Below are 17,678 nucleotides of genomic sequence, written 5' to 3'. Positions count from 1 at the left end.
GCAGTCCAACAGCCAGGCAGCCCAGGCTGCACCGCTTCGGGCTCTCAGCATCAACTGACTGTGCAAAACTCAGGAGAGGGGGGAAAAAAAAAAATTGTACACTATTTTTGATATGTGCTTGAAAAAGTGAAGAGTACACAGCGATGGTGCTGCCGCTTCTAGCGGTGAGATACGTGTCCCTTTGATTACTGAAGGGAAAAGGACACGTGAGGTTGGAACAATGTGCATCCATAAATCCAACTTGCCTGTCTAGCGAGCGAGCAGGGGTACCTTCCCTCTGGCTTGCCCCGTGTTAACTTTCAAAGTGCTCCGACCTGGCAACAGGAGAAGGCAGGGATCGGGCTGCCAAACCCCCATCACACCTACCGATTATCCCTCGTGCTCTAGCAGGGCTACGATGGCTCATGTTGCGGACCACGGACCACGGTTCCTAACAGTCTCCCTTAAACAGAAAGGCAAGAGGGTTTATCTTTTAATATAAATTTGTTATTTTATTAAACAGGATTAACAATCAACTGTCCAGAATCCAAACAAGCAACTCGTCTTCAGAAACAATTTTTGCAGAAAAATTACCCCAAAAAAGCCTGGCTCTTACTGCAATCATGTTCTTAAAAGTGATGCTTTATCATTTGCTTTATAAAAGTAAGAAATTCACTCTCTCATAACCATCTATCTAGCTATATATTTATAGGTGTATATATGCACCATGTACTTCAGAGATGAGTTTTTTACTCAGAAGACAAATATGGAAGCCCAGAAAGAATGGAAATACTCCCAGCACGTGGTCGCTGCTGGCTGCGACTGGACCAGTCTCACACACTGTCCGTGGTAATGGTAACCACGGCCCCTTGTCAAAGGCAACTTTTTGGTACAGTATCTTTGGAGTAAGCATCTTGGCAGGCACCTGGGATGCTAAAGCACAGCACATACTCACGTAAGAAAGTCATGGTCTCCTCTCTGGATGCACGGCTCTATTGCATATTAAGTCAAAATACTACAATACACCAAAATTCCTAAGCAATTTTGGTGAGTATTTCTGTATAAATTCTCCACCAAACTGAAGATCTGACTTCTAGCCAGCGTTGTGGTTGAGTGAGAGAAGCAATTCAGATGGGACCTGAGTCAACATGTGACACTGGGCCCTAGCTTATTAATTTACTTATTCAGTTTTAATAGTGCCTAAAGATTACATCAGGTCAGGAAGAGGGCAGAAGGGTTAAAACAGGCAATCAATCATGTCTTTTTCCAAGTCCTAAACAAAGATAAAGGAAGAGCAAATTGCAGTTCACAGGAATTCTCTGGGATGAGTACAAAACTGGGAAAAGTCCCAGAAGGCAGATTTTGGCCCAAAATGGTAAAAATATGTTCCAACTTCCTATGCATGTGAGAGCATCGTCATGGCCAGCTGTGAGCACAGCTGGAGCCCGAGCCCAAGGTGTGCGCTTCTGCGGCAGTGACACTGGGAGGCCTGATACACGGCAGTCCTTATCCAAGAAAGGATACCAAAACAATTGTTTGGTTTTTTAAAATGCCCTTTAGACCTGTGCACAGGCAAGAGCACCAGCTTCCAGCTTGTTCTTGTTCCAGTCTTGTTAGTACAAGACTAACGCTGGGTAAATATAGCTGTGGCCAAACCCTCCTACCCACATGGATGGGAATAAAACCTCTGTTTCTGAAGCGCCTGCTCACTCCCCGTCAGCACTAACCCACCTTTTTCCTAGAAAGGCGAAGATTAACCGAGGCCACAGTCACAGTTAAAGGTGGTTATTTCTGCACTGCAGACAAGGGCTAGGCAGGTCAGTGGGGCAGGACAGATAAAGCAGGAGAAGAGGGGGGGGAAAAAAAAAAAAGCAGGGGAGGTTCTTCTGTTCGCATTTGCAGTACAGAAAGTCTGGCAGATAGAGAAGGGAGTCGGGCCAGGAGGCAGTTTCGGTCTGCTTGCACAACAGCAAGATAGGAAGCTGGATATCCATTTGGGAGAGAGTTTGTGGGGGTACAGGTAGGTGTATGTGATAGCCTGATTCTGCTTAGGACTGTAAGGGTTAACACAGGGGTGCCAGTAATAGATACCGACTCCAGGCACCTTCTCCCCGTGCTCCCGCTAGCACAGAGGAGAGTCAAGCACGCATGAAGAAGGGCCACCGCTCCATGCTGGCTCGCAGGGATGGGTCACGATGCGTTGGGGACCATCCCGTAAGCGTCATACAGCGTGTCCAGCAGTTCCTGCTTTTCCTTCTCAGGTAAGAAGCTGGACTGAGCTGCGTTGATGTTCTGGGGAGGCAGAGGGGGAACACAAGGGAGGCATTAAGACACATCAGACACGAACATGTGGTTCTGCGCATCCCAACATCTGGCTCTGAGCAGCCGCAGGCGAGGGAGAGTGTAAAGTTTCCACTCCAAGATTCATTTCCACAGCCTCATTTTACAGGGCAACTGCTCTGCCCATCACTAGCAACAGTCCCAAGAGGAACGAGGCAGGCACAAGTGAAGGTCTTGAAATACTTTGGAGTTTTTAAGATATGCTCCTACACTCCCAGCTCCCCTTCGGACAAGAGCCTCTCCCAGCACAGCGGTGGTGGCAGCCTGATGCGCCGCTGCTGGAACACAGCCTGGCTGTGCAACGTAACGTGCTTGTATGTTTTGTGCAGGGACCTTTCTTTTATTACACAGGAACAACCTGGCTTTTGCAAGAGCAGGAGGAGAGGACAGCTGGCAGCAGAACAGCTGTGGATCCAGGATCCCAGAGCTCAGGGCTATCCTTGTTCCCCCTTCTAGACCCAGAGAGTGATGTCTGTAGGAGAAAGAGACTTGTTCCTCCAGCCAGAGCTGAGAGCAGGACTGATGCTCTCTTGTAAAGTGCATCCTGCACTTCCCAATCCAAGCAAATATCTTGGGAGACATGTAGGTGAAAGTGCTGAGCGTGACTCTCAATGCAAACCAGGAAAGCTTCCCCTGGTAACCAGGTTAGCCAAACTGTTATCCTGTCTTTCTGTCTTGGGTAAGTAATTAGAAAATCAAGCAGGTAATCAAGATACATAAATGACTGTGCGCGCCAAAACCGAAGCCAGCAGTCGCTTTGTTTCCAGCTCAGTTCTTGCATATTCATGTTATACGTGCAAAAACCGCAAGCACCTCCGCACCTGCCGAACCTTTCTAATTTCTGGGCCAGGCCTTGAAATAACCTACCTGCAATTCCAAATCCAGAAAGAAAAGCAACAGGCACCTTCCTTCCTTACTGCTAAGACCTGCCGTGAGGACGTCAGTGGACAATTTCCACTCTGACCTGTTACCCATAAAGCCCAAAGCAGTCAGCCCAAGTGATGCAGCCCGGGCAGAGCCCACCCTGCACTCGGATCCCCCTGCTCTCCACACCCCACAGCGCTCCCAGCATCTCCCTCCAGCCAGCTCAGCAGCCGCCCCCAGCCTCATCCTTAGAAAGCCAGTGCAGGATTTTCTGATTTCCATTAAAAAACTCTTCCGCTTATAAAGAAAAGCAGCGGGTTGTTCTGGGCTACACCAGGACATCAGCAGAGCATGCAACTGAGGCCGACTTACCACCCTCTTGAACTCCTCTTCAGTGAAGCCCATGTAGTCCTTCACTATGCTGTAATCCTTGTCAATATTGGAGTTAAAGATGAGGGGGTCATCCGTGTTTATAGAATAGTTAGCGCGATCCTTCCTAAATCTGTAAGGAAACCAGGTTGAACCGGTAGGTAAAACACTGGATATGGCACTGGTCATGCACTCCTCAGGGTAAAATGCAGTAAAAGCAAAGACCTCGCAGCTGTCCCTGCAGCTTGCATTGCTGGACACAAACACAGGGCTCGGCTTGTCTCACCGCCGCTCTGCACCGCTCTGCTTCTCCAGTGGAGAGAGGAGCAGAGCATCGGGGTGTCTCTTGCTTAGAGGTTCAGCAACCTCAGCTCTCACCCACAAACTAGGGCTAATGGCCGGTGTGCAGCATCTTGTGCCCCACAGCTCAGAGCAGGGGCAGGAGGGACAGGACAGCCTCCCCGAGGGACCCCCGCACCCCCTCCAGCTGCACCAGGCCCCTCTGTGCCAAAGGGTGAGGATGTACCACATTTTTCTGAGTGGTTAGATGTGCGTTACCTTTGTAAAGCAATAAAGCAGCTATAATCAACCCAAATCCTGGTTATTTAAGATTGCACATAATTGAGAAGTCTTACTGTGCTACGGGGTGTTTCCTGAAGTCCGGGAGACATGCTCCAGTAAGATAACTGGACCAAGGGCAGACCTGTTTGGGGGAGTTAAACACAAAAACCAGAATCAACCACGCAGATCTGAACCACAGCTGTGTACGTAGATAGCTAAGCACGCTGGTAAAGCCTGATACAGGTTTAGAGCTTTGTTCACAGCTACCCCTCAGCGCCGCTCCAACGGAGCAGTGCATGTCCCAGGACATGGATGCGAAGAGCCCACAGCCCACGTGATGGCAGCAGGAACCGGTGGGATATTTCCCATGGCCAGTCAGCCACCGGCCACGTGTCAACCACAGCTAAGAAACCACTGGCATTAAGTATATACATATATATTCCATATATTAGTTGGATATACTCATTCAGGGGAAAAGCCAAGGAAATCTGCCCATGCACAGTAACTCCCAGGCACTTCCACCCTCCACCCAGACAGGCTCCAGTACAGCAGCCTGCTTTGCAGGAGGAGAAGCCTGCAGGCTTGAGGTATATAAATTAGTGAACAAGCTGCCCAAAATTTATCCTCAGCCAGAACAGGATCCATTTCTCTCTGCTACACACCTCCTGCAAGCTGCTGTGCTCGCAGCAAAGATCCCAGCAAAAAGGCAGGTGTCACTACCATTTTTGCTGTGGAGCTTTAGTCATCCAGGTTCAACGGCAACGTCACCATACATGCGGTCAGCACTTGGGTGTCAGGTCGTGTCCCTGGCTGTAGCACAGCCCAAGCAAGGGCTGATTTTCCACTCGGACAGCAGCTACCTGGCTGTCACCCTCCCACCACACATCCTTACCTCAAAATGCATCTTTGTTCTCAACAGCTCCTTGTAGAGCTCAGGGTCCTCCAGGACATGGTAGCCATGGCCAATGCGCTCGGCCTTCAGGAGGTAAACTGCCTAGGGAGCACAGGAAAACCACGTAAAGCCTTCGAGCACCAGCTCAACTCCTGCCTGCCCAGAGATCCCTGCCCCACCATGGGTGCAGCCCACGCCACCGAACCAGCTCCAGGGAGATCCTTCTCTGAGCCGTCGGGGCCAGATTTCTGCCTGGGTCCCCGATGTTTGCTCTGCTGTGAATACGGAGAGGACTTGGGCTCCTCTCTCCCCGGTGCAGGGAATGCAGGGGCACTTCCCACCACTGCCCTTCTATCTGCCCCGAGCCGGCAGCTCCTCGTACCTCCTTGATCATGGCAGGCGGGCCGGCCTCTCCAGCATGGACAGTACGATGAATCCCGCATCTTTCAGCTTCCTGCAAAGCAAGGGAGGACATGCTCCTGTCTCATCACCCCCAGCAAGGTCAGCAAACCCCTGGGCCGGCACCGCTCTTGGGGGCACAGCAAGCAACAGGACTCTGCGTGAAGAGCCCCCAAACCACGAGCCCTGCACACCGAGAGTTGCATGCTCTCTGCTGTAGCACAGGCTGCGAGAAGAGCTCAGTGATGCCAGAAGCAGAGAAACTTAGAAAGCCTGGTTACCTTCCCTTGGAGCCCAGCCAGACTCCCCCAGGATCTTTTAATACCGGGTGAGCTCACCGCTGTCTCCTCTCCAGACAGCAGCAAGCTCGAAGCTCTCCTTCCTCCACCCACTTGCCCTTCTGCATGAACCTTGCAGCAATTCTTGTCTTTGAAACTTCTACCTTTTTGGCAAGCTGCAGCCAAGTGGAAGAATTTAAAAGCCCCCAGAGCAGAGATGAAGCGATGCTCAGACCCTGAGTGCCTCCCTCCTGTAAGGGGCTGGGGACGGAGGCAGCCCAGCTGGGAGGACCCTGAGGGTGCAGCTTTGGGGGCATTTCAAGATGCTCTCCATAGCCATGCCGAAAAATCCCTTGCCAGGGCGGCCACAGACCACCTGGGCTTTGGAAAGCCGTGCAGCCTGGAGGGAAGCCTGGCTCCTGCCTTGCTGGAGAAGGGCCACCCAGCCAGCGGCGGCGGGCAGGCTGCAAGTCCCATCTCGCAGCAGATGCTCTTCCCGGGCACTCCTTCAGGGCTTTTCACTCATGATTTTTTTTTTTTTTCAGTTACTTAATTTTCAGCTCCTCATGCGCTGCACACCCAGGCCCAGCGAAGGTCAGGTCAGGCTCTGCCTGGGACGTCTACAGAAGAGCCCTGTGTGCATCGACCTGAAAGGCACTCTGTGCTCCCTACATTTAAGTGAGTGTTGATTTTTCCCAAACAGCTAATTTTCGCCACTTTTTTAAATAATAAAATCCCTCTGGCTGAAGTACCAGACCAAGAAGAGAGACAGACTCACACCAGCACAGAGATTTTTTCCACTTGTTTCTACACAGGATGAAGAGAAACCAGAAACTATCACCCCCCCACTCCCAAGACAGGCATCCCTAACTATCCCAACAGGAGCCAGGGATACAAGCAGAGGGGTCAGGAAGAGCACATGCACCAGGACCCTTCCCCCACCAATGCTCCTGGCTGCCGAAGCTTGAGCCCCTCCATCCAGGAGGGAGCTCGTGTCTAACGTCTATCCATGGGCATATCTTCCCTGCAGTGCTTTAATCCCTTTTTCAGCCCATTTGTCCGAGGACACATGGTGCTTCCCTTGGCTTCTCCTCCAAGGATCCCTGCTTCCTTGGACATGGTGGTCCTAGGATCCTTGGCTCTACACTTCCTGGTGCTCCTCCGCAGCCAGCAGCCACAGTCGAATTTTCACCATTATCTGCTCTTTCCCCCCCAGCAGCCCCGAGAGCTCCCAGGCAGAACATGCCCGCCCAAAGGACATCACAAGTCTCTCCAATTTCCCTGGATGCATTACATACCCCACAGAGAGTAGCAGCAGTATTTATGGGGATGTACTTCCCTGCCACGCAGGCCAAGAGGGGCCAACAGACGGGAGCGGGGTTTGCTTCAGCATCTCAGAGCTTGAGCGAGCCCCCGGCACAGCGACAAGACGCATCCTTCAGACGGAGGAGTCTGGACCTGTATACTGCTTGGCACACCAGGGCAGGATGAGACACGCCTGCCCGTCGGTTAATAAAACCCTGTGCCTGCGTCTCAGTTTATAACCACTCAGTTCATCCAGCGTGGCACAGCAGCACAGGCAGACCTTGTATCGGCTCCTGCTGACAGCGGCAAAAACCCTGAGAAAGCCCCGCATCATTTCAGCCCTGAGTGCTGCTTGCAAACCACCGTCCTTTTTAGTAGTGATGGTGCACAACCTCCTCTCCCACTGATGCAGGGGACCAACAACCCCAAACTCCCACCAGCAAAGAGGAGCGAGGCGCAAAGCTTCCCCTTTGAGCCGCTGCAAAGCGCTGAGGTCTAGTGAGAGCCTCCGATCAGGCTCCTGAAGCCATTCCAGCGCTTGCATTCGAGATGATCAGATAAAAGCACTTCAAACTGCAGCTTCTTCTCTGCTCCTCAGGTGATTTCTGCCAGACTGGAAAGGCCAGTCTCTTCCACCTTCAGCCATGGTTTCGCCGAGCGCCAGGAGCAGACCCCAGCCGACAGCAGCGGGGTGCTGCCAGGGGAAACATGGGCTCCACGTTACTCGCGTTGCACTCAGTGCTACGGGGTAGTGTGCCGAGCTTCAGCTCTAAGGCCATGTTTAAGCAATGATGCCTGCCATTAATCATTTAGGAAATATAAACAAATACTTTTGCTATTTAACAGAAGGTTTTTAATAGCTGCAACGAATTTTTAAGCTGTCCCAGCTGTTTGCAGTCTGAAAAACATACTGCGTGTCCCCTCATGCATGTCCCCTCAATATATGTTTTTCTCATCATTTCAAGAAGCTTATTAAACAAACCTCGTAAGCCGCCTTATGCTCGGAGGAATTCTCCACCTTCAGGGACTCATCCCCAGCCAGGTCGATGGCCACCACAGAGTTGTTTCGATACTTCTTGCAGAGCTCCACCACCTCTGGAGACCAGCCTGGAAGAGACAGCACCAGGGTTCAGGAGAAAGCATTGGTACGAGTCGCACCTTCAGCATTTTTCTAAACAAATCCTGGTCATATAACTAGAAGGCTAGAGCTATTTTCTTTGGTCTTTCCTAAAATTTGATGCTCAAAAAGAAAGCTAACAAACTCCTAGAAAGGTCTGCCGTCTTCAGGCAAATAAAAGCTGCCAACTGATTAGTCCATCGTCAATCAAAGGGAAATCAAATGCATTTACCAGCTATAAAGCTGCTCCCATCATGTTTTTCTGCTCACTTTCAGCAGGGGAAAAAAGAGAAAAAGAGAAAACAGAAAAAACCTCCAAACACAGTGGTGAAAAAAAGAGAAAAAGAGAAAACAGAAAAAAACCTCCAAACACGGTGGTGACTCTGCAGTTGGCCCAAGGTAAGCTGAACTGCACAGCCCAGGTGCTGTAACATGGTATGCGGGAGAAATCCCTCAACTCGCTCCTGAGCTTTCACCCCGTCCCAGGCTGGGCAAGGGGGCAGAAAGGGAAGAACCGGCCCGTCGGACGTGTTGTGTCACAGAGGAGTTTGGGCTGGGAGGGATCTCGGGGGGGGATCTCTGACTGTACAACAGTCAGCCCTGCCTGTTGCAGAGTATCCTTGACTCCCCCAGACAAGATGATGGATGCTACTCCTGGTGGGAAGGAGCTGGTCAGCCTCCTGGAAGGCTGACCTTTAACACTCGCGAAGTTTTTCTCACTGATGCCAAGAAGATAAGAGAGTAATGAGCGGCCAACAACTACTTCAGAGCTATCTCTAATCAGGATAGAGGATAACCTCTGAGAAAGGACATGCATCTACCAACTCATTTAGCACTTTGGCCTTAGCAAAAAGGCCAAGAAACAGCGATAAACGGTGATGTTAATAATTAACAGGCACCTGCTGTGTACACACAATCCCAAAATCATACGAACACATAAGAAAACATGTGCAATTTCATCTTCTTTTTTTCATCCGTTTCCAACTCACTGGGTTAGAGCCATTGTTTTATTAACAAGTAAGAGTTGGTGCCCTGGCAGGCATGAGAATGCCAACTCAGTTGTTTGCACAAGCAATCCCTCCTGCTGTGCAAGCGCACGCTGCATATGCCCTCGGGTGCTCCCGCCACCTTCTGCCTTTACCACTTGTGCGTTGGCAGGGACTGTAGTGTGACACTGCCTTACAGCTTTCCAGTTTCTACAAAGAAAGGAGTTTTCTTCCTAGAAATCAGAAATTTAAGGGTCAAGTTTTCCAAGTACTGTTTGGGGTTGATTGTGCAGGCAGGGAAAAAAAAACCACTCTCAAATCTCCCAGTTTCCAAGAATATAATTTTTCACATTTCTAGACACAAATTAACCGTGTACTCATTAGCAAAAATCTTTCCACCATCTACCCTACTAAGCCTACATAAAACTGTTGTGAGATATGAAGATATTCATAACAAAGTCTTCACATAGAACAGCTACTGTCATACAACCTCGCTCTGACTGCATCTTTCCCTAGAGGAAGATGCTCACAGAACTCAGCAGCCCAATGAACCACTGGAGACCGGGTTTTCTTCCTATTCTGGGTCACAGCACCCATTACCAACGAAGTTCAGAGCTGCCGATTTTATAAAAAATATTTTATATATGTGACTTAAGTATATTTTACTTGTGCTTTCAGCTTAAACCAGCAGAGACGGCAGCCAGCAGATCCTCTGGCTGACCCATGGTCCAGGCTAGTGAAGGAGTATGCTGCTGTAGCAGCATGACCACGAGCAGGGAATGTGTGAGATCTCACGCCTGGTCCTCCCGTGACCGTTCGCTCTCGGACCCACCAGACGGTCGTGGCAGATGCAACTGCTCGCTGTGGCAACGGCGCAAGGAGAGCTCCAGCTTTTGGGCAGGGAGCGAGGTATGAGCAGAAATCGCACCTCCTCCAGGAGAGGACAGAAGAGCCTGCTTTGTCTCTCTAGCGAAACCTTTCAGATACTGGCTGTACCCACAGACCCCCACTCTCACATCCAGCTGACCCTTTCCCCATAGTAAAGGGAGCAGAGGACCCCCACCAAGAAAAAAAACCTCCTTCTCAGCACTGTCTGGTCCCGCATCGGACCCAGGGCTACGGGACCGGGGCTTTCCCCACATTTCTGCGGGGACCTGAACCCAGGGGACGTCACCCCCCGCCACGCGTCAGGGAAGGGGAGCAGAGCAGCAGGGGAGCTGCAATACATTACTTGGCATATGGCGCATGCAGCATAGAATAGACCTGGCTTTGATGCGGAAATCCCTTTCTCCATCCTGTAGTCCCTGATTTACGAGGTTAACGACTTCGTCTGGAGTGAGATCTCCCCTGCAGAAAAGAAAAGCTGTCAGCGAGAGGCCGGACACCCGCCAGGGAAGCAGGCAGGAGCCGCAGGTCCAGCCCAGCATCCCCACGGGACACCCCACGCAAAACCCGGGCTGTCCGGGGTCCCGCTCGCCTTAACATCCAGAGGAGCCCGACGAGACCGCCCAGAGCTGAAAAGCACCTTTTAAACCCATGCCATGCCCAGATTTACAAGATGTTGGGCACAAAAGCATGCAAATATGATAGTAAGATTTAGAAAAGCCTCGTGGAACTGGATGCCAATCCTGCCTGAGCAGAGGAACCTGCTCTTTGCCAGAGCATCTTATTAGGGGCACACAACTGCCTGCAGCTGGGCAGGGACGAGCATGGGGGCTCAACGCCCATCACAGCACATTTTGCAAGGGGCCACAGAGCTCAGCACTGATTTAATCAGAGGCACACATCATAGTGGGGATGACAGGTAAAGAAGGGATCAGATTGCCAGCCCCCTCCAACATTGCCCACCGTCTCTGCCAGCTCAAATTCACATTTTGCGGGCAGGCAATCCACATCTGAACGCTGCTTTCCCTCGCACAGAGACCGCTTCAGCCAGAAGTTTAAGGACAGCTGCTCTGCACATGCAGAATTAGGTGTCCAAAGCAAGGGACGTTAAAACATAGCAGCACACAGAGATATTATAAGAGGAAAAATACTATCGATGGGGAAGAGAGGTGGAAGAGTGCTGGCGCTTGCTGCGTTGGAGGAGAGAGGAGGTTTGGTTACTCCAGACTTTGAACACACGTTGGCTTCTCCATGCCCGACCAGCCACCCGCCAGCTCCCCGGCACGGCGGGATCACTCACTCGGTTTGGCCCCAGGGGATGGGATCCACGCGGCAGTTGGCCAGGAGGTGAGGGCTGTACCGGACCTCCACATAGATGATGCCTTCTTTTGCTTTCGTTTCCACGAGCTCGTAGGCGATCCTCCTCACCGCCTCACGGTCACCCCTGCAGGGACGGCAGTGGGACCCATCACCGGGACTCATCACCCTCAGGGCACACTGGGGACGGGCGAGGTGACCTCCAAGGCCGAACAACGTTAGCCAAGGGGTCCTGCCAAGGATTGAGGGGGAAGAAGCAAAAAGCGGGGTACTTACGCAATGGCAGGCATATAGTGATTAAACTTCTCTAGAAATTCGGTAAGTGTCAGTGGTGTTTTGTAGCTAACATGCTTCAGGAGGTCATCAACAGTGCTGCCAGGGAGAGGAACCCCTCTTTTCCTGGAAACGAAGCCACATGTTACTGAAGGGGAAGGCTATCGCATTCTTAATCAGTCCATTTCGTACAGCAATTGTGTCCCGAGCTGGCAGCATCAACCTCCATTTCTTCACAGAAAAGATACAGCACACGTTGTCCTTCCAAAATCTCCTCGCAGATGCAGCCCTGAATCTCAGTGGGGAGGAAGGCAATCCAAAATACAGGCAAAGCACAAACAAATCGAAATACAAGCCCAGACTGACCCGGCAGGAACACAGCCAGAGCACATTTTAAGCTTAAGAAGGAGTTCATCTAAAGAGGCTCTGGATTACTTCTTAGCACCGCCTAGTCCTAGCGGCAGAATTGCCAAAATTCTTTAGAAAAGTTAATTTCTACTTATGTAGGCTCAAAGGCCTGAAACATTGTGGAGATGCTCCCAGGCACAGAATCACGGGCGCAGAAGCATCGTGGCTCACGGGCTTAATGCCGGCAGCTCCTGCGAGCGAGCTGGTTCCCAAGCCAAATATCATGGTGGCATCTTCTCTGACGGGGACACCTCCCACGCAGGGGCAAACGGCGGGCCCAACAACCACTCTCACCAAAGGGATGGAGATGGTAAAGCCCACCTAAACTCTTCCAAGAGGGAAGAAGCTGTTTGTCCCTGGAGCACCTGGAGTCCCGGGTGGGTGGAGGTGTCCCCGGTGGGGTGACAGCCAGGCTCGAGGGGCATGCCAGCCAAGGATGCTGCACGCTTCTCAGGCAGGCTTCGCCACCCCCACTTCACAGGCTGTCACTCTGCCCATGAATGCCAACCTGAATTAGGAGTAATAACTAGACATTTGTTTTTAATCCTCCTCCCTGCCACAGTGAATTACAGCCGACTGATGGATCTCTCTGCTAATAGCGACAAAACACCACAGACAGCTTTAGCGTCCCGATGCCAGCAGCCGTCCCGACGAGCAATCCGCAGGGAAGCAGCCCAAAGGACCCCGCTCCTGGGCCCAGGGCACATTGCTCATTCCCTGCCCAGGCAGGAAGGAAACCAGCCCCACGCTCAGCCTTCACATGCAGTCTGCAAAGATTAAGTTGCTGGCACTCGGGCAGGGGACGTTCATCACTGCCAAGGCATCGGTTTTCCTCCCCGCCTTGCCCTTTCCGTGGCACTGACACATCGGTCTCTCCTCCAAGAACTGGCCCGCATCTTCTTCCATCTGCCCAGGGAAAGTTTCCTACAGCAAAGCCATTTCCCTGACCCCTTTCGTGTGCTTCCTGAAGGATTGCCTCCACACAGCCAGCGGCGACAGCACTTTGGGATGATCCACAGCGCAGAGACGCTGGAGCCAGGTCTCCGACTGAGGGGGTCTGGTGGATCTTGCCACCATGGCTTTGGGAGCTGCTGCTGCTGCCCCATCCAACCCACCTGGTAGCTGGGAGCCTTCCCGCAGCAAAGCTGCCCCAGGGGAACGTGCTCATGCCTGCCAGCACCTCGGCGTCCTGCCCAGAGCTACCTCCAGCCACGGGCAGCACCACGCACACCGTCCCACCACGGAGAGCGCACCTCTCCTGGGGACACCCAGTCCCACGAGGGGTCTGCCATGGCTCTAAACCCTTTGGCTAGGCAGGGGGGATGCAAAGCCTGACCCAGACCTTGCAGAATTGGAGCCAAAGCTGCTAAAAACGTCAGAGTTCAGCCACTGCCCAAGGGGGCTTGTGCATCCCAGCAGCTTCGGGTTATTTGTACGTGGTCAGCCACCACCTGGCAAATTTATTTCCAGCTCTTTACCTTTAAAAATAGACCACAAGCAGCTTTCTGTGTCCAGGGTGAGGTTATTAAGGCAGTCCCCTACAGTCTCCTACACTGCTCCATTGCTTTTACATTTGTATGAGCGTTAGTTCTGGAGCCCATGAATAGCACAGCCTTGCTCCACCCGAGGGCTGGCAGCTCCGGGGGATGCCAGGGCTGTTTAAAAATAAGAGGGAACTCGGCACACACTTGGGCAAAGAAAGTTGCTGCCCTAAGCAAGAGAGAAGCACGGATCCTTAGATGACTGGTGTCTCCTGGGCTCCTACAACCCTCCTGGGGGACTACACCAACATTTGTCCTTTGCTGGCAGCAGGGACCCAGCAGAGCCCCAGGGAGTCAGCACCGATTCTCCTGTCCATCGGGACTTGTATTCCAGCCCTGCAAGCCCACCAGCGGCACGGGCAGAGCCAGCAGGAACTCTGACTCAGCTCGCCATGCCAATGTCCTGCAACAAATGAGATGGACATCTCTGATCCACCTTCTTTACTCTGACTGCACTGCAAAATGTATGGCCACTCCCTGCAGAAAAAGCTGCAGAGAGAGTATTTCCCCCTAGGATCGCATTGCCTTGGAGCCTGCTGGGCTCACAGGATGCCAGAACCACTTCCCATCCTCCTCAGAACCGATTTCCTCCCCAAAGTACCAGAGTTGTGCCCAAGAGCTGTTTCCTGAAATCTGTAAGCTTGCCACTTTCTCGATCTGAGGCTATCTGCTAGTCTCCGTTAGCTTTTTGAATAGTGACAGCTGGAAGAAGTCTTAAGTTTATTTTGCTTACAACCGTGGAGCCAGGTCCTTGCACCAGTTAATCATTCACCCTGGTGCTTCCCACACAAGCTACGCTGAAGCAAGAAGATGCACGTGGGCTCTGTCAAGGAAACAACCTCTCTAAGTCACTGCCAAGTGCTTTCCCAGGTCACCCTCACACGAGCACGACTCCTTGACTGCTAGCACCAGGCAGACAGCCTGGGGTTCAAAGGCACGCAGCAGCAGGGCAGGGAGGAGCACCCAAGCTGGTTTTTCCTCCCAAGACTGTGGTACGGCACCACCACCGAGAAGACGCTCCCAGCCTGCTTTCATTTAACTTGCTTTTGCAATTAGGAACGTGGAAAAAGAAACAAGAATACATTGATTCTGCCATTTCCCAGGTACACTTCAAAGGCAGACAGCTCTGTTTATGAGACATCTTCTGTACTTTTCCCACGGTGGCTCCTCTTAGCTTGCCTGGCTCACGGGACCGATGACCACCTCGCTCACGCTCCTGCTACCAGTGCAGCCCCGCTGCAACATCGCCTTCTGGGATGTGCTCAATATCCTCGCACCGTGCAGCCAGAGGACCCGTCTGTGCAGAGATGAGACCAGCGCCAGCCAGGTTTGCTGCCTCCACGGCAAGGGAGAGAGCTTTCCCAGCCTGCCAGCACAAGCTCTTCTGTTGGAGAATTGGACAAGCAGAAGGCATGGGAGTAGGGACTGATGCTTTTGGACTTGCAGCTCCCAGAGCTTTCTTCCCCCCGCAACTCACCTGCCAAAGTGCAAGATTGTTTCTGGTCTAATGGCTCCATCCAGGTGGACATGAAGTTCGACCTGCAATAAGATAAAGAGAAGTCGGTGAGGTACTCTTAGAGCTCCAGCAAAAGTTTAGACATAAGCAGCTGGTGCTAACACAGGTATAAACGCAGCCAATACGGGGACAAAGTCATGACAAGAAAGCACAAAAACATTTTTAAAACACCATCATTATAAAGTTTATTTTTCAATATCTAAGTAAGTATTGTTTGTCTAAATATTTTCTTATTGCTGCTGCAGCTCACACACTTAATGGCTCTTTAGAAATGTATTCTGTTTCCAGTAATCTTCAGGAACTGCCCTATCCTTATTTAGTTTGCACGGTTCGGAGTTTGGGAAGAGTGAAAAAAAGCAAACCCTAAGCACCTGCGCTTTCCAGCTTGCTCCTTCTTGAATCACAGACACCCAAGCATCAATTAATTTGCTAAGAGTCATGACACGAGAACTTTGACTTCACTTCCAAGAATCAGCTCCTGATATATTGTTAATTACTTGGTATTATCAGAGCATACAGGCTTTCTAATCCTACACATGGAGTCAGTCCCATAGCACAAGGTGCTGTGAAAAATAAAAAGAACAAGAGTTGCCCCGTAGAGCTAACAAGCCGGTTTCAAAATAAAACACTTAAAGTTTGACTCATTAAAAATGGGATAGTAACTCAGATCGCTTCACTCTGAAACCCTGTTTCCTGATTATTGCTGAAACAATGAATTTTGGAGAAAGAGCCCCAGAAAAGCAAAAGCAAGTTTTTTCCGTTAGGCAGCTGGGGCTTTTGGAGGAACATGACAAATGTAATTTGGAAGTCAAACCGGGAAGGAAAATATTAGCTGTAAAATGTTTCAGCTAGATCTTCATATTTCCAGAACTGTTTTCTTTTAAGCAACGGAATAGCCTACAAAATACATATTTAATTTAATTTTATTTTTTTAATGAAACTGTAGAGCAGCAACTTAATACACAAAGTTCTTGTTAGTTATAACATTGTCCAAATTCTCCTGCGTAGATGATTGCAGCAGGACACTGAGGGTAAGAATTGAGTAGGATTCAGAAGAGGACTGGATATTTGCACAGATAACTAAACCGCCCAGGGTTACCAATTAAAACCCACAAACCCTCCGGCGTCAGGGTATGTATCAAACAATAACTACAAGGAGCTGGAAGAAAAATGAGTAAGCGGTCCCTACAAGCAGGGCAATGCATAATTGTCCACCTCAAGACCCTTTCGCTCTCCTCTGAAGCATCCGCATCCACGAGCAGCTGATGCGAGCTCAATGCCGCTGGCCTGGCCCCCGGTGCAGGGCTGGCAATGCCCATCTCTGGGACGAGCACCGATGCCCACGAGCTCGCTCCCACCCCCACCTCCTCCCGCAGCCCTAGATGCCTGCCATGCAGGTAGAGACACCCACCTTCTGACTCACGGTCAGGGTTTTCATTGACCGCTTCCTGCTGCAAAAGGCCATCATTGCTGAGGTGGGCCAGGACTTGGGTTCGGGCCACCTGCTTCATGGCCATGAAGCTACCACTGAAATGTGCGCTGGTGGGATGCGAAATGCAGGTGCCAGGCTCAGGGCAGCTTGAGCTTCTGACCCTGCACCGTTGCAATCAGCTGGCCCAGGGGTCACGTATATCCCCACAGACACCACTGCTGGCAGGTTGTAAAAAGATATCCCTGTCACTTCTCCTACCCTTAAGACACGATCTGAATCTACAGGGATGAAGTTTTTAAAAGGGCAAAACCTGATCTTTCCCCCCACCTCGAGTTATGGAATCCTGCTTATGAGGACTAAATGTCCTGAGAAGCAGCAGATAAAGTAACAGACTACGGACATGATCTGCATCGCCAGATGTGGATGCCTGGCACGTTTTCCACTCTTGAGCTCCGATTCCTATTTCAAAACCATGCAAGCTCCATTCCCTGAGGTTTTCAACAGCCCTCGTGACCTTCTGATGGAGTTACAGGCTTGAAACTTGCTCATGCTCGATATAAAAACCAAGCAACCCAAACCTAGTGAGGTCTTCTCACCAAACGTTTCTCAAGCATTTTCTGCAAGAACATCCCAACGCGACACTTCCATCAATGTGAAAGCAAATTCAGTGGCGTCCTTCATCCATGCAAGCCACCTCCTTCTGCCACTACTGCAGGCGAGAAGCACGTAAAGCAGCAAGGTTCCTCTCCAACACCAGCAACAGGCTCTTCCTCCCCTGCAATGCATTTCTTTGGGTCTGGAGGGACCTAAACTAAGTGCTAAGAAACACTTGTGCAATGCTGCTCAACCCAAAAAGTTGTGGGGTTCCTCAAGATCAGTGCTCGGGGGGTTGTTTTCTGCAGCTGAGAACTAATCTATGCTATTTAGATTACCAGAGGATAATCAAGTGAAGAAGTAAAGGTGTGCCTACAAGGGTCTCCACCAAGAGCCGGCCCTAGATAAGGATGCAATCAGCAGAGGCACAACCGAGCAGCTCAGCTCCCCCAGGCGCCTTGCTCGCAAACCCCGCAGGTTTCCAGGTCTGCGGGAGGCTGCTCGCTGCAGATTACACTTCAGCTCTCTTCCTGCGTGTTTGTTTTGGGTAAACAAAGCACAAGACTTTTCCAGATACAAGTGGGTGACATGACCTTGCTTTAAGTCAAGGAAAGTACCCAGA

The 17,678-nt window shown here is 51.1% G+C and overlaps 1 protein-coding gene across 1 annotated transcript; it reads right to left on the bottom strand.

Annotated features, from left to right (window-relative positions):
- Positions 1-472: 472 nt before the first annotated feature.
- On the bottom strand, positions 473-16,547 carry ADA (adenosine deaminase). Its single transcript, XM_009282225.1, has 11 exons — positions 16,395-16,547; positions 14,992-15,053; positions 11,569-11,691; positions 11,276-11,419; positions 10,322-10,437; positions 7,970-8,094; positions 5,388-5,459; positions 5,006-5,107; positions 4,188-4,255; positions 3,556-3,685; positions 473-2,271 (listed from the first exon to the last, which is right to left on the bottom strand). Exons 1-11 carry the CDS (start codon positions 16,545-16,547, stop codon positions 2,170-2,172), a joined length of 1,197 nt encoding a protein of 398 aa, XP_009280500.1. The 3' UTR covers positions 473-2,169.
- Positions 16,548-17,678: the final 1,131 nt, after the last annotated feature.

The sequence above is a fragment of the Aptenodytes forsteri genome, unplaced genomic scaffold, assembly GCF_000699145.1.
Source record: "Aptenodytes forsteri isolate BGI_AS27 unplaced genomic scaffold, ASM69914v1 Scaffold149, whole genome shotgun sequence".
Classification (NCBI taxonomy): domain Eukaryota; kingdom Metazoa; phylum Chordata; class Aves; order Sphenisciformes; family Spheniscidae; genus Aptenodytes; species Aptenodytes forsteri.
The sequence above is the reverse complement of the archived record's forward strand: the minus strand, read 5'-3'. Positions and strand labels throughout refer to the sequence as shown.